Here is a 24,061-nt window from a genome sequence, read left to right as displayed (position 1 = left end):
GGTGGTTCGGGACCCCTTTAAGGATAAACACAATTCACAATGCAGCGCTGCAGATCGTCATGCGTCCGCTCCGCTATACTAAGTGACTTTGCGAAGAAAATGGCAGCCGATAATGGCCGCTCCACTGATTTCTGCGTACGGCGTTTCTTGGTTGGCATAACTGTCCTTTCTTTAATTTTGCAACATGGTTAGGCTATACCAACAAGTACATTCAGTTATTACTCAATGCAGTAGAAATATATTGCACTCACTTGTAGCCATTGATAATGCGGCGCTGTAGATAGCAGCACCACCTATACTTTGCTGTAAGGTAGAAATGGAATAAATTAAATGGAATAATTTACAAATTGTAGATAAATGAGGCTACCGCTAACTGTGACATGCATACGTGGGGTTCTGTGGGGGGGGGCAGATGATGTAAAGTGACTGTCTTTGCCCGTGAATGCTAGGCAAGTCACCTTAACCTGGCTCGTAAATACAAGGCAGATCCAAATGCCGTGCTGTTGTCATGAGTCAAAAAGTTGCTGTGCTTGCATTGCAGCTGGACATTCTCCATTTTCTGTGATAAGACTGCACTAAAAGGTCGCAAGAGTCAATACCTTCTTTTTTGTGTGTGTATGTGGGGTGTGTGTGTTAAATGTTGTTTTCTTTCTTTTTCGTGCTGACAGAACGCTACAGCGCAAGCTCAGAGCTCGCGGTGCAGTTTTGATTTAGAAGCGCACACGAAAGCCAGATCTTGTGACACACACAAACACGCGCGCGCGCACGCACGCACGCACGCACACACACACACACACACACACACACACACACACACACACACACACACAAACACACACACACACACACACACACACACACACACACACACACACACACACACACACACACGCACACGCACGCTTACGAAAACGCAGCGTGATCTACTTCGAACCACTGTTGTGCACTTACGCTCAGCACGAAGTATATTACCGACGACGCCACTCCCACGCCGTTTCCATAGCGCATCGGAAGGTACTGCGTTGCCCATGAAAAACAAACAAACAAGGAAACAAACAAACTGAACTGATTGCATGGTTAGGCATAGCAAATGAATGCAACATTTGTGTATTGGATTGAAGAAGCGCTTCCAATTTATTGTGCAGATTCGCTCGTATTAAACGATGCTACAGCCACCTCGAAATGTGGTCACGTGCACTTCTTGCCCCATGCAAATGTGTGGGACATGACACGCATATCTTGTATATGTATCTCCAATAATTGTTGCCCGAGTATATTGTATCATATGATACAATTGCAAAGTATCTGTGCCTTGACCTGGTGCGTTGTGAACATCATCGAAATGAACCTTTGAATCAACCTTTTTTGGGGGCATCTTTCTCTTTTCACATAGATAAGTGATTTTGACGACGCTCATCGTTTCCTCTTGAACGAGTACCTCGGTGCTCTTATTTTTCATAAGTCATGTATCAGCGATTACAGAGCGATGCTCATCACTAAAATGGACAACGCAACGTGCAAACAATACCGACATGGGGCCTACATTCTATCCGCTGATGCTCCCATTATTTGTCACCAGTGCGAACGGCGGTGACAGTTCCGAAAGCGCCATCTACTCGTCTTATTCAGCGAATACGTTTCTTCGGGCTGGTGTGTGTGTGACATTGCGGATACGTAAAGCGCGGGCACACGAATACAGGATAAAGTTCTGTCTCGTTCCTTGCTCTGTACGTACTTGCTTGTTCGATGCTTGGCCTTATATCACCTCCTTTAACATAGTGGCGCGCGGCCTCACCTCGAAGACGGAGGTGATCTTGAGCTCGTACATGACGGGCAGGAAGAGGTAGACGATGACGGCCTCTAGCGGCACGAAGGTGGGTATGTGCCACATGGTGTGGAAGCCGTGCACGTAGTAGTGGGCCACGAACGCCACCATGCCCACCGCGGTCACGTTGGACGCCACCATGGAGACGGCCAGGGGAAGCGCGTGTATGCTGCGACTGCCCAAGAAGGCCTCGTCCTTGGTCCTCAGCCGACCTCGCCTGCGCAGCGACAGGTAGAGGCCGGTTCCTGCGAGGACGGATCGAAAGCGCGTGGACGCAGGAAGAGTTCAAGCAGAGCAGGTGATTGCGCACTTAGTATTTGCAACGACATAAACACGCGCTCGCAGCTAACGCAGCCCCACCTTCTCAAAAACGACTCGCCCCCCCCCCCTTTTTTTTTTTTCTTGAGGCGCGCCCAACGTTGCCACAGCGTTGTCCGCTCACCTGTGGCCTCAGAGAAACCCGCATCGACACCACCACTCTCGGAGTCTGCGTGGGGCGCAATACCTCGCAGAGATTGCCAAGCGACAAGAATGCAGCACAGACAGCGCAGTGCGTTCGGCTCACAGATGGTAACAGCGGTAACAGATGGTAACAGATGGTAACAGCTCACAGCGGTAACCGAAGCAGCTGACAATATCGAGTGTGAACTCATCACGGAAGTCGATACCCCTACGAGGATCGGGAAAAGCGTGAACAAGGACACGTGCCCCGATCTCACGTTCGTCAAAAGAACTAGGCAAGCGGAGTGGGACAACCTAATGGAAAACCTAGGTAGCGACCACTATATCCTCAAGACGCAAATCACAATAGCAGACAAAATTAGACGACAAATAGGGAAAGCAAACATAACGGACTGGAAAGCGTTCAGAGAAGCATGTGGCGATACAATAAAAAGCATCGAATCTATAACAGACTGGGGGAACATGCTCAAAGAAACACAACGCAAATTCACCAAAGAAATTGAGTGTACGCCGCAGACGCCGGACGTGGACTCTAGACTTCTCAGACTATGGGAAGCCAGAAGGGGGCTCACAAAAAGGTGGAAAAGACAGAAATACAACAGAAAGCTCAAGCTAAAGATCGCGGAAATCACGAAAAAAGCAGAAGAATACGCGGCGCAGCTAGCGAAGCAAAATTGGCAACAATTTAGTGACTCTCTGAACGGAACCTTGAGCACTGCAAAAACATGGCGTGTACTGAAGGCACTCCTAGATCCGGCAAAATCAAAGACCGAAAACAATAAAGTCATGTACCGACTGGTGCACCAGTACGAGGGAACAGATTCGGAACTATTGGACAAAGTACGCAAAAAGTGCTACGGCGACAGCGACCCAGCAGCCTATACAGAGCGCTACAAAGGAGAAGAAAATGGAAGGCTGGATAGACCCATCACCCGGGAAGAGGTGTACGCGGCGATAAGAAGCGCAACAAAGAACACAGCCGCAGGTGCGGACAAGATCAAAAACGCGCTCATCCGCAACCTCGGAGACGAGCTAGTCGAAAAGCTAACCGAATATCTCAATGGACACTGGCAAGCGGGAACAGTACCAGAAGAATGGAAACACGCGGAAGTCATCATGATCCCGAAACCAGGCAAGAAACTTCAAGTGGAAAACCTCAGACCAATCTCTCTTACATCATGCCTAGGCAAGATCTATGAGAGAGTGGTTATGAGGAGGCTACAAAATCATATGGAAGAAAACGAGCTGTACCCCCACAGCATGTTTGGTTTCAGAGCCAGGCTCTCGACCCAAGATGTACTGCTGCAAATCAGAGAAGAGGTACTGAGCAATATCCCGCTCAACGGAGAGCACATCATCATGGCACTGGACGTCAAAGGCGCCTTTGACAACGTAAGCCACGAAGCCATCCTGACAGGACTAGACAACCTAAATTGCGGCATGAAAATACACAGCTACGTCAAGGCATTTTTGTCCAACAGAACAGCAACAATCGGCCTGGGCGAGCTGAGATCCGAAAAGTTCAACACCCCAAACAAAGGCACACCGCAGGGATCGGTCATCTCACCCATCCTGTTCAATGTTGCTATGATTGGATTGGCCCAACAACTAGACCAAATCGACGGCGTACGCCACGCCATGCACGCCGACGATATCACTGTATGGGTCACCAAAGGCTCACTCAGGGAAAAGGAAGAACGATTACAAGAAGCTGCGACATGCGTAGAGAAATATGTCAAGGCAAGAGGTCTAGCCTGCTCAACGGAGAAGTCCGAGCTCCTAAGAGTATGGCGAGGCAAGAAGAATCGCACCGTCCCAGAGGAAGTAAACATGAAGTTGAACATCCACCTCGAAGGACAGGTAATCCCGGAGAAGACGCTCATCAGGATATTAGGAATGTGGATACAATCGAACCAACGATGTACCCACACCCTAACACTACTTAAAACTGCAGCCAACCAAGTGGCCCGCATGATAACGCGGGTCTCGCGGAAAAGACACGGCATGAACGAAGCAGACACACTCAAACTGGTCAGAAGCCTGGTGGTCAGTAGAGTGACGTACAGCCTCCCGTACTACCACTGTACGAAGCACGAAATGCAACAAGCGGACGCAATCCTGAGGAAAGCCCTCAAGACGGCGCTCCACCTACCGCAATCAACATCGACCGACAAACTCCTGGCCCTGGGGCTACACAACAGTCTCGAGGAGCTCCAAGAAGCGCAGATAATCGCGCAAATGCAAAGACTAAGGCTATCGGCAACGGGCAGAAGACTCCTGAGTAGATACGGCGGTGAAGCTACCATAAAGGAGACACAAAGCACGGAGACGATACCGGACGAATACAGAAACACCATCAAAGTAGCACCGATACCCAGCAATATGAACGCGAACCTACACATGGCACGAAGACAAGCAAGAGCAGAGTATGTACAAAGAACACTGGCAACTAGACATGACACAGTGTACGTAGACGCCGCTACCTACACTCGGGACAAAAACCACAAGAAAAGCAAAGTCGCAACGGTGATCAACTCGGACCTAAAAGAAATCACCAGCGCATCAATTCGGAACTGTACGGTAGTTTAGGCCGAAGAGGCAGCCGTGGCTCTAGCGGCAGCGGAGGGCTACCGATCCAACAGGTCCTTAACCATGCTCACAGATTCACAAGCAGCATGCCGCAACTACCTAAACGGCAGAATCAGCCACAGCGCGCTCCGCATCCTCCGCTCGAGTGGCAAAACCGTCAACAACCAGGCCAAACACACGATAGTTTGGGTGCCGGGACATACCGACATTACGGGAAATCAGGAGGCCGATAGGATAGCTCGAGGGCACGCAACAAACCGAGCATCCAACATTCCCGACCCCGCTGAGGAACCCGAGCCGGTAGCCCAAAGCTATTCAGAGATATTAAACTACTGCAGAGGCATCAGACGAAAATACCCGCCCCCTCACAAACAACTAAACAGAGAAGACGCCGTAGCATGGTGACAGCTACAAACGGGAACATTCCCGTGCCTAAACATGCTAAACAAGATCTACCCCACGCAGTACGAGAGCAAGCGCCCATGGTGTGGAGACAAACCAACCCTATACCACACCACATGGGCTTGCCAGAAAACAGAAGGGCTAGCCGTAATAAAAAACCCGAGTGCGGAACAGTGGGAGAGTGTGCTATCCAGCGACATCCTGAAAGTCCAACAAGGACTAGCAAGGCGTGCACGCAGGGCAGCTACCCTCAGCGGAGCCCTGGACTAGGGGAACCGACCCTGGAGAGAAGATGGAAGACTCCATCTGACGCCGCAAAAATCACTCCAAAATAGAGCAAATAAACGTTTTTCATCATCATCATCATCACAGATGAAGGTTGCCGCAGGATATGACTTCCGTTCTCAGTGGCGGTTGTTTCATTGCGAAAGCAATTATATGGGCAGTCCAGACGGATTTGCGCAGTCGTCGTCGGCGTTGACCTGATGTTCCGCCTAGAGTCCAAGTGCGATAAGATGGCGGCCGCGCGCTGTATGCTGTAGCTGCGAGCGAAAGCTGGCGAGGGTGGGCCTGAGATGTATGGTCTATTATTCATTATCACCTTGCGTGCGCAAGGGAGGAGAGCGGGGAGTAAGCGCGCCGTCTTCCATCGCACGTGAAGTCGAGAGGGGGCGCTGGGAGGGGAGGGAGGTTTAAACTTCGGCCGCGGTTCTCTATGGCGTGGCTGAGCCCGCCGCGCAGACCATATCTTGAAAGTAATTTGCGATGGGTACGAAGTCTAGGCGCGCCGAGGGCTGATGGTTTCGTTTGCGCTCTTCCCGCCGCATAGTTCGCGTTGAAGCGACAAGCAGCACAGAGGGCATTCTGCTCGTTGCTGCTGCTCGTCCTCGCGCCTGCTTTCTGACGAGTTTTCCGCTGTTATCGAGTGAGAAATGTTCATTTTTCTCTACGCGCGGAGCGCCATGCTTGTTTATATAGACAGTAAGCGAATGTTTGGAGCAGTTCATGCAGCCGGTAAACGTACTATTTTTATTTCCGATAGTTGCACGCCTTCGTACCCTGGACCCTAATTTACAGCTCCGTATTACGTCCGACCTTCCACTACGTGACTGCACCCTTCTGGTCCGTCTGTGGTTCGGAGTAGCATTTCCAAATGCGTGCTCCTTTCTTGTCGGAATGACTAGTAGCCCACTTTGTGACTTCTGCGGGTGCTGCGAAACAATCTCGCACCTTCTTTGCGAGCGCCCTCGTTTCAACCCCCCAAAACGCAGCCCTCTTAGCGACGCTATAGACCAACCGGACAAGCGCTCACTAACGGAAGACAACATTTTTGGAAACTGGCGTACACAAACGTCAGCGCGAACCGCTATGAAGGCACTGCTTCTTCATTTAAAAGACACTGGACTTCGTGACAAACTGTGACTGTACGCTGTGGGACGTAGAATGCATTAGTGGGACGTTGACACATTTTAAAACAATGTAACGCCTTGGCAGACTGCGTGAAAGCGCCTACAGAAACAGTTCTGTTTCGTACGTGTGTTTTCGCATTCTGTTTCGCTCATCTATCGCCATCGCTATCCCCCTCCCCCGATACAGGGTACACCCAAGCGGAGTTAATCTCTGGTTAACTTCCTCTTCCAGAGAGAGGTTAACCGCTTTGTCTCTCTCTCTGCTATCGCAATCGATGCTTCGCCTTTCGAGTGAAACTGCAACATATTTTATTTGCCATATTGAAAGTGAAGCTGACGAGGTGGCCTTACGACATGTTAACGACAGCTACTTGATGGGGCCGCAATTGCGTAACGGTATGCGTCACGGCAAAGCTGTTTGCGAACTTTTAACAGCTGTCGCAGTAAAAGAAATAGAATGAAGGGATGCAAACACACATAGAGATAAGAAAGTCATGGATAGGCGGACGGCGCAATCCCAGAGCTGTTGCTCGAATCAAGGATGCTGCAGCGTTTAGTCGCTCCGTAGGTAAATGTGCAAATGCTTTTACACCTGCTGTAAATTTGCTTGCGTTCTTCGTACTTGCGAACTCGCAGGTGCGGAAAATGGGCCATCGGCCCCTTCGTGCGTGCGAAGTTTTTTGTTGTTCGGCATGCTGAACTTCTCTGCGAAAATGCAAATGCGTCGAATACGCGGAACCAATCACAACGCGGGTCTTAAGACAGGTCACTGTGGCCTGCCTATTTAATGTTTGTCTTGATAAAGTAAAGAACACACACACACACACACACACACACACACACACACACACACACACACACACACACACACACACACACACACACACACACACACACACGCACGCACACGCACGCACGCACACGCACACACACACACACACACACACACACGCACACAAACACACACACAAAGAAAGCAACTTTCAAGAAAGCATTTTTTACCTTGTTTTTATTTATACCTCCGCTCGGCGCTCGCACATGGGAAATTCTCAGCTGCCGCGCTCGGTGCATGTGAAACTTCAATGCGAAGTTCGCATTTGCTAAAATCGTAGCTGCGAGAAACGCAGCGTTAGGTCGCACCATGTGAAACAGGCTTAAGCTGTAAGCTAGGGCCACCATGCGTTAGAACATAAGAAAAAAGAAAAGTAATTACGTGAATCTCATCGACAATGTCAGTGCTATTTCACCGCACAGGCGCCAGCGAAGTTCAATGCGCACACGCCTGACAAACGCAAACAAAAATACAGACGCAGGCACGCGTGTTCACATGGCGCACAGAAACGCAATGCATGAAAACGCGTACACGTACACAACAATTGCACAGAAAAGAAAAAAAAAAACATGGTCTCCAATGCACGCTGTGGAGGTGGTTGGGCAGCGAAGCTCTAAACGATAACGATTACCCATTGTGACGTAGCTTGAAACTGCTCACGTGGCGACATTCACTTGCTTGCTTTACCTAATTAGTAATTAGCCTAAGAAGTTTCAACGGCCCGCGACTTGGCTTGCGTCGCTACTTCGTGCACCTTCAGAGCGCACAAGAGAGAAGAGAAATGCACTTAACCCATTTTTGCCGCGCCTCGTACGCACTTTGCTGTTCAGGAGTCCTCAGTGTACGTGGCCTTCCCGTAGCACTGTCACAACACAAGCCAATTGCTAAGCGGGTTCTTCTCATACGTGCGAAAGTGTAGTTACGTCACTCCCTGCTTCGTATGCTACAGTAGCCGCTTCCCGGCAGCTGCAGCTTAAGCAGCCGTAATGTTTACCGGGAAACGCTTGTGGCGAACGCTATGCATGCGAAGGAGAGCTTTCTGGTTCTTTTTCTTTCTGTCCCCCGCGCGCCACCTGCTGGTTCTGCAAGGAACTCAGCGGCGCACGCGGTGTGCGCGTGCACGACCGTTAGGATTCTTTGACATATTGAATAGCATCGCTGTACGACGACATTTTGAACGGAGAACGAAATATAGATTTACCAAGGGCGAGAAAAGCCGCAACGACTCACGCAGCTCACGCGAGCCTGTGCCCTAATCCAGTTAGATCAATCCTAGTCTCATCACCCCCATTCCTCCCCCTTCGCCCCCCCCTCGGGCGCATAGTTGCAGTGTCGGGCCACCGTTGAGAATGAAGTAGAAACATCATCATCATCATCATCATCATCATCATCATCAGCAGCAGCAGCAGCAGCAGCAGCAGCAGCAGCAGCAGCAGCAGCAGCAGCAGCAGCAGCAGCAGCAGCAGCAGCAGCAGCAGCAGCATCCTATTTTATGTCCACTGCAGGACGAAGGCCTCTCCCTGCGATCTCCAATTACCCCTGTCCTGCGCCAACCGATTCCAACTAGTACCCGCAACTTTCCTAATTTCGTGGCACTACCTAGTCTTCTGCCGTCCTCTACGGCGCTTCCCTTCTCTTGGTACCCATTCTGTCACCCTAATGGTCCAACGGTTATCTAATCTGCGGATTACATGAGCTGCCCAGCGTCATATATGTATCTTAATATCTATTAGAAAATCGTCTATACCCATTTGCTCTCTGATCCAAACCGTTCTCTTTCTGTCTCTTAACGTTATGCCTAGCATTCTTGGTTCCATCGCTCTTTGCGTGGTTCTTAACTTGTTCTCAAGCTTCTTTGTCAGTCTCCAAGTCTCTGCCCCATATGTCAGCACTGGTAAAATGTACTGATTGTATACCTTACTTTTCAATGATAACGGTAAGCTCCCAAACAGGAGCACACGATGTCTGTCGTACGCGATCCAACCCATTTTTATTCTTCTGAGAATTCCTTCTCATGGTAAGGGTTGCATGTGATTAGTAGACCTAGGTAAACGTACTCCTTCACAAACTGTAGAGGCTGACTTGCGATCTTGTACTCTTGTTCCCTTGCCCGGTTATTTATCATTATCTTTATCTTCTGCATGTTAATCTTCAGCCCAACTCTTACACTCTCCCTGTTAAGGTCCTCAATCATTTGTTTTAACTCATCTGCAGTGTTGCTGAGTATAAAAATGTCATCGGCAAACAGAAGGTTGTTGCGGTATTCGCCGTCGATCCTTACTCCTAAACCTTCCCAGTTTAATAGCTTGAACACTTCTTCCAAGCACGCAGTGAATAACATTGGAGAGATTGGGTCTCCTTGTCTGTCCCCTTTCTCCATAGGTATCTTCCTACTTGTGTAGAATGAAGGTGGCTGTGGAATCTCAGTAGATATTTTCCACGGTATTTACGTAAGCGGTCTGTACTCCTTGATTACGCAATGCCTCTATGACTGCTGGTATCTCTACTGAATCAAGTGCTTTTTCGTAATCTATGAAAGCCATATAGAGAGGCTTGTATTCTGCGGATTTCTCGATAACCTGATTAATGACATGGATGCGATCCATTGTAGCGTATCCCTTCCTGAAGCCAGCCTGTTCACTTGGTTGACTAAAGTCCAGTGTTGCCCTTATTCTATTAGAGATCATTTTTGTATAAATATTTTATATAATACTGGGAGTAAGCTAACGGGCCTATAATTTTTCAATTCTTTAACGTCTCGCTTTTTTGCGGATTAGTACAATGTTGGCATTCTTCCAGTTTTCTGGGACGCTCGCAGTCGATAGACACTTCATAAAGAGAGCCGCCAGTTTTCCAAGCATTATGTCTCCTCCATCTTTGATTAAATCGACTGTTATCCCATCCTCTCCTGCCGCTTTTCCCCGTTTCATGCCTTTCAAGGCCCTTCTGACCTCATCTCTAGTTATAGGAGGCGTTTCTCTATACTGTCCATTATTGTTTCGAATAAAGTACTCCCGAGTCCTCTGGGCACTGTACAGTAGAAATCTAGGATGCATTAAAGTCACCGCCGCGCGCTTGCAATGAGGGGTAACGTTTGCCGCTCACCCAGGCTGAGCAGCGTCAGGACGACGAAAAGGGCGTAGTCCCAGGAAGCTGAGGAGCCCGTAGCATCCATCGCGGAACGTTGCTATACCATAGCACAACGGAAACACTCGTCTGACGGAAAATAAAAGCCGTGGCAAGAGTTGAATGCTGGCGTCGCAAACTGTAGCGCCACTCTGTGGCGACCGCGTATGCGTACCCGTGCACGGCGGTGCGCGAATAACAAAACGAGGAAAACTCGTCACAGGTGCGCGCTCTATATGGGTTGTAGTTTTCGCAGCGCTTACAGATAAGTGCTGCCGACTCTGCAGGCGCGATGACGCTGTAGTACAGTGTGCTGTAGCTGTAGTGCGTTTGTGCCGCCTCGCGCTAAAGCTGGACAGTGCTGGAGAAGCTACGTACATGCGACTCGCGCCGGCATGTTGCGGTTCACGAGTACGTTCGCAGTATACCCGTTCGCGGCTGGATCGCAGCTTGGAATTTGACGCATCGTCTGCGGTCGTGACCGCCCTGAGCGGGCGTTCCTGGTGTCGACGGTCGGTCGCGCCAGTCCTCGGCGTCGCACCAGCCAGCGGCCCGAACCGCCTTCATTATACTATGACGTTAATACTTGTTCTGTTTTCCCGCGTCCCGTTCATTCAAATATGTCTTGTATTGCTTGTGTACCGTACTTCAGACAAACTTCTCGTCGGTCCTTTCCTCTCAGTCCTCTCTGTATTCTTTCATTTACGAGTTCTTTTTTTGCGCTGCAAAGATCGTGTTTGTATAACGCTGCATGCTATATTTTAAAATTTCTTTTCAAAATGCTTCTTTTATATTGTACTCTACTTCGGTTTTCTTTAATTATTTTTTTACGTTCAGTGTTTCATATTGTATGTACCTTGCCCCTCCGACTTGAGCTTCCGTGAGCCGTGGAGTGTATAAAAAAAGTAAAATTTACGCATAAGGAGACGGCGGAACGGCCCGAGCTGCTCTCGGAGTAACTTCTCAGCTTGTCCTTGCGCTGAAGTATCGTAAGCGTGAATACAACATTCCAACTAGCCCAATCAGCAGTCTTGATTCACCACATTTCTAGTACAGCGGGCATCTTTCCATGTATTAACCGAGAACTTCAAGACCCAACGAGATTGGCGACGCTCAGGGCTTGTCTTATGCACTTCCTTTCTTTTGTCCCTTGTCTTTACGGTGAAGCATCGTAACTACGAATCCAACATTCCAAATGGCCCAACTAACACTCCTGATTCGCCACATTTCTGTAACAACGGGCCCCTTTTCATGTTTTAACCCAGAACTTCATGACCCAGCCAGCTTGGCTGCGGTCAGCCCTTGTGTTGTGCACTTCCTTTCTTTTGTCCGTTGTCGTTACGCTGAAGAATCGTGACTATGAATCCAACATTCCAGCTGGCCCAATTAACACTCCTGATTCGCCACATTTCTGATACGACGGGCCCCTTTCCATGTTTTAATCCAGAACTGTATGACCCAGCCAGCTTGGCTGCGGTCAACCCTTGTGTTGTGCACTTCCTTTCTTTTGTCCGTTGTCGTTACGCTGAAGAATCGTGACGATGAATCCAACATTCCAGCTGGCCCAATTAACACTCCTGATTCGCCACATTTCTGATGCAACGGGCACCTTTCCATGTCTTAACCCAGAACTTCATGACCCAGCCAGCTTGGCTGCGGTCAACCCTTGTGTTGTGCACTTCCTTTCTTTTGTCCGTTGTCGTTACGCTGAAGAATCGTGACGATGAATCCAACATTCCAGCTGGCCCAATTAACACTCCTGATTCGCCACATTTCTGATGCAACGGGCACCTTTCCATGTCTTAACCCAGAACTTCATGACCCAGCCAGCTTGGCTGCGGTCAGCGCTTGTGTTTTGCACTTCCTTTCTTTTCCCTTGTCTTTACGCTGACGCCTCGTAACCATGAATCCTACATTCCAACAAGCCTATTTAGCGCTCTGGGTTCACATTTTTGGTACAACGTGCATCGTGCCAGACCGTGTCCCTCTGTAAGGCAGCATGCGAGCGGAGTGGCTGCAGCGTATCGCACTGTCGGTATCCAATCGGCACCAGCATCTACGCATTTGCGGCCATCACTTCACGCCGACTGATTTCTACCCTAATAGAGTATCGTTTCGCTATTCGGGTAAACACAAGCGTATGCGGCCTGTTCTTTTAACGGATGAGTGGTGGCGCAAATATAAACCACCGGCATGGTTAAGCCTCCTGGTGACACGAGCTCAACCAGACAACACAGAGCTACTATAGCGTATCCAATTGTAATATGGTGTATGGTGTATCCAAGTGTATATAGCGTAACCAAGTGTATTCTACTTTGCTGATGTAAACTTTCGGCAGGAGCGTAATCATGGTCATGTTGTCTGTTTAAATGTTTAAAATGTTTTACACTTGGTTACAGCAATACGACTTCTGTGTTTGGCTGGTTAAGTTCTGCCTCACCAGGTGGCGGTACCTTGCAGGCCGATCTAAAGCCCTTTAAACTTCGTAAAGTAGTGACACTCTCCTCCTCCGCCTTCGCTCCTCCTCGTTTCTCCTCTCTTTCACGCTCCCTCTTCGACTGTGGCGCCGCCTACACTGCTCGAGCGTAGGAACGGCGCCAACATGCGCTCCTCGCCACTCCGTAGACGCTTTTCGAGCAAAAATGGCGCTTATGCACGGCGCGAGGGCCCACGTGATGCTATTAGGCCAATAGCGACGCGTCGTTGGCCTCGGCCGGAGTGCGCGAGGAGGAGGCGGCATTATTCAAAGCGTGGCAGTACTTTATGAAGTTTAAGGGGCTTTAGGCCGATCTAGAGTTATTGCATTTCTTCTGAGGCGATTCCTGTAGGCCCTGAAAATCACAAATTGTCGACTCCGCTGCAGGATGCAGCACTCCTTTGGCAAACAAAAATAAACTTCATTCATTCATTCATGGTAAGATGATTGTGCGCCGGAGTAAATGCAGCAGAGGTCAGGTTGATCTTGGGTTTCCGATCTTGGTTGATATTGTGTCGCGCCCTCTGGCAATTATCAGTGTTGCTTCCTCGAAGGATGGTGACTACTTTGCTATTGCAATCCTTTAAAACACAACTTTCATCATTAGGAACTTAGGAAGTCAGGAAGTCAGGCAGACGCACACTCGGATTGCCGTTCTTGGCAATGGTAGGGAGAGTTGAAGAAGGAAATAAATTACAAGATTGAGCAATGCGTCACGCAGGTAGCCTTTTTTTGAAGCCATCCACTTCGCTTTTACAGCGACCATCTTTCTTAGGCTCCTTGACCCGCTTTAGGCTCTTTCACCCGACATAATGAGAAAGTGCAGTAGGGAGGAGGAGATGGCTGCCACGAAGGCGGAGCCAGCGGATAAAAGCTGGTGACTGGGGCAAAGAAGAAGGCGCTTGTGTCTCGGAACCTCGCTGGTTGGTCGGAGAGGCGCCGACGTCAGGTCGTGTACGTGAACCTCGTGGGTAGGCGAAGCAGCACCCCAGCGTGCTTCGGCGATGACTGTGGCAAAAAAAGAACACGAGTTGGAAATGCGACGTGAACCTCGGAAACAATATGCGGAGGAACTGGAAGAAACCTCGTACCAATGAGTTTCACAGATAATTCAGTAGATTCAGAAACTATATTCGCTTACTCTTGAAATCTTCTTCGATGCTTTTTGCTTAACTTCTCTAGCTCAAAAAGGTCGCCCAAAAACATGACGCTCATTGGTCTCAGCCCCGTTTGCTTGGTTCTCGGTAGCTTTTCATCGACGCGTACTTGCTCAGGTGCTTTGCCAACCACTTTGACATTTTTCTTCCCGATATGTTTGTGGATATACTTAGTACATATACTTGTGCGTATACTTTGTTGTCTTCATTGCAGCGTACGAGTACGGCAGCCGCACGTTGCTGTCGCCTTCGTTGTCTTCTCTTTTTTTTTTGGGGGGGGGGCAGCGTGCGCTGAGCGCGGCGAGCGCTGCGGTGGAAGACACTAACACTTACCTTGACGGGATCACGTGCAGATCGACTTTCTCTGGTTTCAATTTTATCCTGTGACGCTCCCTCCTAGTTCCATATTTCCTCTGTAGAAGAAAGCGCAGGCTTTCAGAACGAAGTCGCAGTTGCATCCGAAAGGCGAAGCATCGATTGCGTTAGCAAATTAGTAGACTGCCATACGACTGCTATACGTAAGGATAGTAGTTTTATAGGCCGTATAAACTTGTAAGCGTTCGTTTACTAATTAAATGAACAAGCATAATGTCACGCGCGCGCATGCAAAGATGAACACGCCTCACTCAATGACCGCGCGCTCGCCGTTACAGCGCTGGGGTGAGAAGGCGCGGCAGCAGCAGCGAGCGAAATGACCTTCGTGCTGCCTCTCGCTTCTGCGCGAACTAAGCGGCGAGAACAGAGCGCACACGAAGCTGTGAGCCCTTGATATACCTAGACTGTGTACTCATCACAGATCGCTTTTGAGATAGGGCCCGGGCGGTCATGCGCGACCGCGCCATACGCAGCCGCCACCCGAGTAGCACCATACCCCCCTCCCCGCGACGGAAGACAGCGCGCTTCCTCCCCGCTTTCCTCTCTAGAGCGCGCGAGATTCAGCCGCCATCGTTGGCTCGCCCACGCACGCTTTCACTCGCACATACAGCATACGGCGCGCGGTGGCGATGTTATATATACGGACTTTATACGGAACATCACGACGACGCCGACGGCAGAAATACCCTTGTAGTGCCCATATATTTGTTGTCGCAATTAAAAAGGAAAGAATCCTGAAAAGGAACGCCAGCAGGTGGCACTAGCCGGGCGCACATCATGCCCGCAAAGTGGTCACTGAGGCCACTAGACTGTAGGAACAGCAGTAAAGCGAGGAGTGCTTTTCTGAGCCAGCGATGCGCGAGACCGTGGTGCAAGAACCTTTGTATTTGAGATTGGTCTTGAGTACACTTCAGCAGAGTCCGAAGCAAGCTGGGCTGCATGAACATTGCAGCAATGGGAACAGGTGTTCGACTGTTTGTTCACGTTTGCGCAAGCCGGACAGATAGGCGTGTCAAAACGTTCCACTGAATACAGCTAGCGTTCGCAAAAGCCACCCCATACGCCTCGTGCACTGCCTATAGAGGCGCCACTGAAAGCCACCTAGCTAGCGGACGCTTCCAACAGCACACGCGGGAGCAGTAGCAGACGACAACCCTTTGCAGCAAGGATGGCTGAAGTTCGCGGCTGCGATTTCTCCTTTGTTCGGGTGCCAGGCTGCTTCTTCTGCGGTGACAGCTGTAGGGAAGATGCGCACCTCTGTGCGAGTGGGTATGAACACGATGTTACCGTTGTTTGGGGCAAAATGGTCCACATACGTGCAAGGTGTGTCCCGCAGACAAACGTCATGAACTCCATTTACATGACATGGAGCTCATGTTCACTAGCCGATAAATTTTGTTGAGTGATGCGATCTCTCGATGGTGTTTTTTATTCTGCCCTTGCCGCAATGCTGCTTCTGTACCTGAATTATAAGCACCCGCCGTTATAGTGCAGACTTATATCAAACAAATCCGCACGGTGCAATATCTGCATATGCCATTGTGATTTTTCTGCCGATGAATACATCTGACATCACCGAATAAGTGCAGTCGAAGTCGCCTCAAGAAGAGTAATTGCCAATTTATTGATGGAAACGCGTACACTAGCCAACGAAGTCACCAAACACACGGGATAAAAGCGCGTGTTAGTACTACACCGCCGATGCACTTCTGCTGCATACGCCGATGAACGACCGTTCCCGCTGCAGTTTGGGCAATTTTAAAGTCCCCAAGGGAGCTGCTTGGAAACGTACAAAGCTAAAGACTGACTAACTTTTCAGTACTTTTTTATATTACTAGAGAGAGGTGCCACGTGATATATTTAAAGGCAGAGCAGCGCCAGTCAAAGTAGATGAGCGCTGGCGGCAAGGCCCGGTTTTGTCGTCTGCAGCGTAAGTGTAAGAAAGAATTCAGTTGAGTACAAAACTCACATGCAAGAAGGGACTACGTTGTGAAATAAACAAATCACTCGGCGTGTTAAGTTTGCTCAGGCAGCATCGAGGTGTGATGACTTCCCAAACGGGACGCGAACTTTTCAGCGAGAAATGGAACAAAAATACCATATGCAGCAGCTATTAGCAATTCTCGCCCTGAGCTACCTATTTTCTAAACACATTTCCAAAAAGGAAAACAATATCTAAGATGCCCTCGGGCGAAAAGAATAAAGCTGTTAAAGAAGCACTTCCTTGGTATCATTCCGATAAGACACAGCGTGATTTATACCCTGTACAAAAAAGGCAGGGTGAAAACTGCGCAGCTCAAAAGAATCGACAAGAGTTATGCATGGAGCAACTAGCAACAGTTAAACATGTGAAAAGCCACTCATAAAATAGATGTAAAAACATGAAGTGCGCGACAGCTGGTGCAAGGATTTACCGCGCCACATGAAACCAACAATTTCAGTTCTTGCAAAGTTCAGTAGCTTTAACATACAACGGAATGCGCTCGTGCAGTCGTGCCGCCTAGCTAGCGCAACGCGGTAAAGAAGCGGAAAACAACATAAGCGGCAAACAGCATTCCGAACATTAGCGAAATGCTTTTAAACCGCATGCTGCACTGCAGACGAACTTCGTCGCTTAAGCGTCTAAGTACGATCGAATGGAAAACAACACCGAAGCGACAAAGGAAAGGATGATAACAAGAAATTTCCCTTCGAAGCGACGATCCATTTTTGCTACCGTTGCTCCCGCTGATGAGGCTTTGCCGGGAAGGATTAGAACCGTATCCCCGGCACGTTCTCACCGGTATTTGAGGCCCCCACCCTGCAACAATTCTTCTCCGACATTCCCTGAAGCTTTGGCCATCCCACACGTGCGAATGGTGTTGCCTATCTTGCTCTGAAAACGTGAATAAGACAGAGCAGCACGATCAACGACGCAACAAACTACGGCGCGCGCCAGGCTCCTCTCCCGCGTGTTCTGCGCAGGGCCGCCACAAGTGGCGCGTCCGTCGGCGTACACGGCGCCTATAGTACGGGATGTTGTATGGTAGCTGGGAGAGAGCGAAGTGGCAAGGGGAAGGCATCAAGTTGAACCGAACTGGTGGATCCGGATTGGCTGTCCTGCACCTGGAAAGGGGTGTTCTAAAGCCGTACTTTGGGTTAGGCAACTGGTCGGTGTTCACGGACAAGTCTTCGTATTGCTTAGGTGTGCCGGTCACTTTTCGACACGGAGAGAGATGAGTCTTGACTCCGTGATGCTCGTATTCCCCGTGCGTGGCTTACGTTTCGTCTTGTTTATCTTGCAAAGGCCGAATTTCGTAAGACGATATCCTATCGCCTCGCTCGTTGACTGCTCCATGTTCAGGTTCCTGCAAATGAAACGAAAGTAAAGCGGCAAATAATAAATCGTTTATAATAGCAACACCAAATTCTTGGGTTTTATTAGGGAAGTCGAAGCGAGAGAAAAAAATGGCTGTGGCTTAGGTAAGGTTAAGCCCAGGATGCGAAGCATACTAGCCTTTGTTTTAGTTGTTGAACCACTGTTTAGCCTGGTGAACTGCTGTTGCTTGGCTATATTTGGTTCGGCTAGACGAAGAAACAACTCATGCATTACTGCTTCGCCTTCAAGAGTGGAACGCGATAGCGTTCCCGTCGACCCGCCAAGGGGTGTAAGACAATGGGCTACAGGGCAGCGACTACGCGCCCCGCATTGGACGCGGTGAGCGTCGAGCAAAGCAGCGTTCGGTGCGGCAACGAAATGTGCGCCTGAGCAAGAGACGCACGCCTTAGAAACAGCTCGTTTCTAAGGCAACACCGCATTCACTAGAGGCGCTTTTGTACCGCTTTGAAGCATCGTACTCGTAGCTCAGTGGTAGCGTCTCCGTCCCACACTCCGGAGACCCTGGTTCGATTCCCACCCAGCCCGTCTTGCAAGAGTTGAGCCAAAGCCACGTCTCCTCTGTCGTGACGTCACGGTGTCACGTGGTTTCAAGGCGACACCGCCGCGCCTGAGGAGCTTGGTTGAGCTCTCGTAATATGCTTCGCATGAAAAAAAAAAAAAACCCTGGAATACGCTTAAGTTCACGAGGGTTGCAATGTGGGCTTGTTGGTAATGCATCTTCAAGGGGAGTACGGTAGCGCGATTCAAAGACGGAACAAAAGGACACACACAGCGCTACACAGCGCTGTGTGTACACAGCGCTGTGTGTGTCCCTTTGTCTTTTTTTGTCCCGTCTTTGAATCGCGCTACCGTACTCCCCTTGAAGATACGCTTAAGCTTCACTTTTAAGAGTGAAACACGATAGGATTCGAAGATCCCTGACCGCTTCTCACGCGTCCCATCGACTGCAGCTTATGTAACCATATTTACTGGGAAACGCTGGCGGCGAACGCTATGCACGAAGGTGAGCTTTCTGGTAGAAACGCGGCCTCTGGCGTGTGCAGATCCCGGAGGTTGTGCACAGCCGCGCCCAAAAATTATACCATTTGCAGCTGTCTGTTATAGTTTCGCACTTTTAATATTTAAGTCTGAGAAGCTTTGACAAAACAGACGTGCGCTGTGGGTGTTTTGTTTCATGACGTTTATTTGTCGGCTGTCATTCTCAACACTACGAGGAATACCTTGTCGAGAATGTAAGACAAGGTATAACTTTAGTGGTAGAATGTTGTGGCAATATAACCCGCATATACCGCATGTCATATAGCAAGGCGTGGCATATATAAATGTACCTATAATATTCGGAAATTTTCGCTCACGGAGAACTCCGCCGACGCCGGATTTTCTGTTACACGGGGCCCTTAATGCCACAGCTCCTATGGGAGGCAGTGCGGTACCGCACTGAAGGTTGATTGCAAAATTATGATTACAAAAAGCGCCGCCATGGATTTATATGCCTGATAACTATGCGTTCTCTACGCCGCCAGGCCAACGGTGTTATATTTTCTATAAACAAAAAAAGGGCGTTAGAAATCTCTGTGGATATACGTTGCGTTATTGTTTCCTGACAACGGCTGGTAAGCGAGAAATTAGCTTTACGTGATGCGTAAGATATGACGCAAAGGTCGGCTGAGCTGCAACTAGAGGGATTCGAACGAGCTCACTGTTAGTGAGCTCGTTCTTCATTGTACGAGAGAAAGAGCTAAATTTAGCCGGTATGTCTGCAAGGCGTCTGTACCCATAAAGGCCTTAATCCAGTCGTATATGGATGCATGTGATCTTCTGAACGCTTTCATTTGGCAATGCAGATATGACAGCAAATGTATGAAATATGACTTACATTCAAATTTAGACATATCTATAACTCCTTATATAAGAATATAAGGCGCTCACTTGCAATCATATATGTCAGTATAAGGCCTATTTGTACCGTTTTATGGCGTTATAAAGCCTTACTTACAGTCATACATGGCATCATTAGGCTGCCGTATAAGGCCTTATCTGGACCCTTATATGGCAATACAAGTCCTTACTGGGATCCTTATATGGCAGTGTAAGGCCATACCTAAGCCCATATATAACATCATATGACCTTATATGCGCACTTATAAGTCCGAATATGGCCATATATAAATCATTTAAGTGCCATATCTGACATTTTCGTAAGGGATGTACAGCTATAAGCAAAGCAAGCCCAAAGGTAAATAAAAAAAGCGCTGCGATGAAGCAAAGCACAGTTATTAGAAGTTTACCATACGCAAATATTTGAGCATAATACTGTCATCATTAGGATATATTTTGTGCGTTATTGACTTAACATCGCAGAAAAGCAAACGAAAGGACATGTTTCGCCAGCAACGCACCTTTTGTCGTTGTCGAAGCAAGCCGATTCGCTGCCAGAACTTCAAGGCCAAAGGACTCGAAAGACGCAAGGCGTTTTGGAGGCCATCATCCGGTCGAGCTGCGGGCAGGACGCGAGAGTATTATAACGCTCACGCACATTGTAGCGCGCATTATAGTGCGCCTTGCATTTAGCAGGCGCCGTGCTTTATTGGGCCATTTAACATTAGATGGCTTCGCATTTGCGCAAACGGGTCTTACAATTAAGGCTTCATTTCAAGATTCACGACGAGGGAGCACCGCTGTGCAGGTCGAAATGCAGGGACATTTAGCTCTGCGTTCCTCGCCAACCATTCACAGTGTACGCGTTCAGGGGCTGCCGAGAACTGCGTCCATTTCACGCTTATCACAAACAAGATTTGTGCGGTTTCCTAGGCCGTGGCTGCGAAAGAATAGTATACGGACAAAGTGGACGCTTATTGTCACATTCTGTATAGCCGGTCCTGTTGAGGAGCGAGGGTGTTGTAAAATAAGTTGCGCCCTTAGAAGTGAATAAGACCGGGTGTAAATCAATCTATAGCTCACACCCTTATGCCCTTCTTGTGGTGAAAAGAGTGCAGTGATGCGAGTTATAGACAAAGCACACCCTCATTTACATTGAAGGATGTAAATTATCTTATAGTGTACCGGCTTGAGCGTTACGCGTACGCGCAGTGGCCCTGCCGCTGCTAAGCCTAGCTTACGCTTAGCCTAAGCCTAACCTATACCTTATAGGCCTAAGCCTCACTTGTAAGGTTACTGGAATCAGAGTGGAGTGAATTCATGGAGTGGAGTTCAGCCGAAGCTGTCCAGCGGCGCTTATGAAACATGCGGCTCGACATTTGTAGCTCTCCGCGAGCGCGTATGACAGGCAAAAGATTGTCAAGGATGCGGAAGTTTTGTTCGATACATTGTCCACCGGTAGCCTGCAGTCTACGTAGAGTGCCGTACACGCCGCGGTGGCGTGGTGACCTTGGCGTTGCGCTGCTAAGCCCTAGGGCGCGGGATCGAATCCCTGCCGCGGCGGGCGCATTTTGATGCGGGCGAAATGCGATAACGCCCGTGTATTGTGAATTGACTGCACGTAACAAAAAAAAAATCTAGGTGGTCGAACTTAATCTGCACTACTCCACTACAGTGTGCCTCATAATCAGATTGTGGTTTTGGCTCATAAAAGCCTACAATTTTGATTTGTGCTGACAATCATGGCTTCGCCAACGCTCTATTTCCAATATACTTGCGATTGCTGCGTTGGTATTGCTGCTTTACTGCCTATCACTACATTACAAAATGTATCTTTGTTAAGAATCGCGTAGACCTGCGGATTCATGGTACCAGTGATAAAATTGCGAGACTCCCGGCATGACCTCCAAAACACGACACTGACAGCAGTCTTTATGTACAAAGCTTGTGCGCCAGTAACTTATTAAAGCAAACGTGTTTTACCAAGATGTTGTTTCGTCTTCTTGAAGATGAGGTATTCTTGTGTTTTCTTGAAGAATGAACGCAGCCATTTTAGTGAAGATGACTGGGATCATCCTCCTAGAAGACGCAAGTACTAATACCTGTATATATTTACAAAACTGCGAATAAAGACAGTGCAGTAACGGCGGCAGCTGGGAGTCCTTTCAGGCTGACGAGCGGAGTCCTCCATCTTGCGTCCCTACTATGAATGTTACCCCTACGAAAGATTATGCGCATGCGCAGTACTGTGGCCTAATCTAAAATGCTCTATTTCTAGGGGCCCACACGCCGAAGTCTGCCGGTATGTTTTTTTTTTGTGGGGGGGGGGGGCGTAAAATGATTGATAGACATACCGGATAGGATACTGAATGTCAGGCCGAGCAGCACCGTCAGTATGGTCGAGAACAGGCAGCACCAGTAGGCGGAAAGCCGGTAGAGCGGGAAAATGTCCGAGCTGGCGGGGTACAGAACACGTAACCGCATTTAAGTAGGAAAGGAAGGCGAGCTCCTGAGCGAGGTTTAACGTTCAGCCACTGATTAGACAATCCATAGGCGCAAAAGAAAAGTTCGCTGGGATTGGTTCTAGGAGCAAATGCCGGCCGTGCGGTTATGATGTTGAACATATTAGGGAAGGCGCGACCGGCCAATGTGACAAAAATCTCTGTGAATGCGGGCTCCAGGTTCACGCACATCTTTTTTATATATTCTTTTACTGAAAAATACCTGACAGGCCTCAAAGAGACGCATAAAGTACATAGAAAATACATAAAATATGTGACATCTATAAAACCGTAGCAGTTTACATACTACAACCGTAAGTTTTCTGCATTATTCGACGCGTTGTTTGCGATGAGGTGAAGATGACCATACTATATGGACATTAACCTCCTCCCCCCCCTCCCCCCCTTTCAATTTTCCTTTTACAGCAATAACTGTTGTAGGCTCGCTTGGATGTCCGGTAGTGCCGGCTCTTGAATGAATGCCAGAATCATTTGCAAGAGAGTCACAAACAAAGGAAAAATACCGTGCCGTGAGGATTCGAAATTGAGGTCGACAGATCGGCAGTCCAATATCCGACTTCTCAGCCTCTCTGCCAATGCTGCATGAAATGTCGAAATACTCGTACATGAAATAGTTGATGTCCTCGTATCTTACGTTCGTGTAGAGAGTTCTTTTGTATAGAGTCGAAGCTCTCAAATTTTTTTTTGAAACCTCTCCGACGAATAGAAAGTATTTAATCTATTTTGCTGCTGTGCGTTTTTCGTTATTCTCAATATGCGAGCAATTTACGAAACTAAATTTTCAATCGACCAAATTAACAGGCGCCTGAAGGGGTTACTGAGGTGATTTGAGCCACTACGCAGTGCACATTCGTATCAACTCTTGCAGAAATATTCTTTGTCAAGCGCTCGCCTGTAACGTTGAACTTTTGTAAAGAGAAACATCTTTGCGAAAATTATTAAAGTTTCCAGATAGCGTGCAGTCCACACCACTAGCTAGGAGAGGCGTGACGAAGCAGATAAAACCATACGATAGGTGTGATACGTGCGATCGAAGCTGAACAGAAGTACTGGTCTGGTTCAAGGCTCGAAAACTTAGTTTTGATTCCGCTAATTATATTCATTCAGTATCTTCTGAACTACTAAAGGACAACCAAGAAAGAAATTTATGATGCCGCAGTCGGTCGTGGATGAACCGGGAAATGCTCACTAAGGACGGTCTTCATGCTGCGGTACATCGTGGTACGTTGAATTCCCCGGACATCTGTCAGTGCCATAGGTCATTCTCAGGGGTTCTATACGGGCCATGAACCGCCCAGTTGTTTGCCAAGTCTGGATGAGAAACATACCCAGCGCGGCCGTAGCCGTGCCCTGGAAGACGCAAACAAAGGAATGGAGCCCTTTGGTGCCTGTGATCGAGAGAGAGAGAGAGAGAGAGAGAGAGAGAGAGAGAGAGAGAGAGAGAGAGAGAGAGAAAGGCAGGGAGGTTAACCAGACTGAGTCCAGTTTGCTACCCTACACGTGGGGAAGGGAATGAGTGAAAGAGATAGAGAGAGAGAAAACATGAGTCTATACCGCACTTTCACATGCACTAAGTTAGGTGTAGGATGTCTATAGTCTGGCACTCAAGTCTGTTGCCTTCAGGTAGTG

The 24,061-nt window shown here is 48.7% G+C and overlaps 2 protein-coding genes across 3 annotated transcripts in view; both read right to left on the bottom strand.

Annotated features, from left to right (window-relative positions):
• LOC135896573 (putative sodium-dependent multivitamin transporter) overlaps positions 1-10,723 on the bottom strand; it is a 51,883-nt gene extending 41,160 nt beyond the window's left edge. The window contains exons 1-4 of the mRNA XM_070525854.1: positions 10,625-10,723; positions 1,796-2,070; positions 952-1,017; positions 252-303 (exon numbers count right to left, since the gene is read on the bottom strand). Coding sequence (XP_070381955.1) covers positions 252-303; positions 952-1,017; positions 1,796-2,070; positions 10,625-10,694 — 463 coding nt within the window. The 5' untranslated portion in view covers positions 10,695-10,723. The remainder of the gene's footprint in view (positions 1-251; positions 304-951; positions 1,018-1,795; positions 2,071-10,624) is intronic.
• A 6,818-nt stretch (positions 10,724-17,541) lies between these two features.
• Positions 17,542-24,061, bottom strand: part of LOC139046724 (sodium/iodide cotransporter-like) — a 33,151-nt gene continuing 26,631 nt past the window's right edge. Inside the window, exons 13-16 of one of the 2 annotated variants that reach the window (XM_070525855.1) lie at positions 23,622-23,782; positions 22,265-22,365; positions 20,432-20,529; positions 17,542-18,000 (exon numbers count right to left, since the gene is read on the bottom strand). In XM_070525855.1, coding sequence (XP_070381956.1) covers positions 17,911-18,000; positions 20,432-20,529; positions 22,265-22,365; positions 23,622-23,782 — 450 coding nt within the window. In that variant the 3' untranslated portion in view covers positions 17,542-17,910. The remainder of the gene's footprint in view (positions 18,001-20,431; positions 20,530-22,264; positions 22,366-23,621; positions 23,783-24,061) is intronic. The other variant, XM_070525856.1, reaches the window with a different exon arrangement.

This window comes from Dermacentor albipictus, chromosome 9, assembly GCF_038994185.2.
Source record: "Dermacentor albipictus isolate Rhodes 1998 colony chromosome 9, USDA_Dalb.pri_finalv2, whole genome shotgun sequence".
NCBI lineage: Eukaryota > Metazoa > Arthropoda > Arachnida > Ixodida > Ixodidae > Dermacentor > Dermacentor albipictus.
Note: the sequence above shows the minus strand (reverse complement) of the source record. Positions and strands in the feature narration are given on the sequence as shown.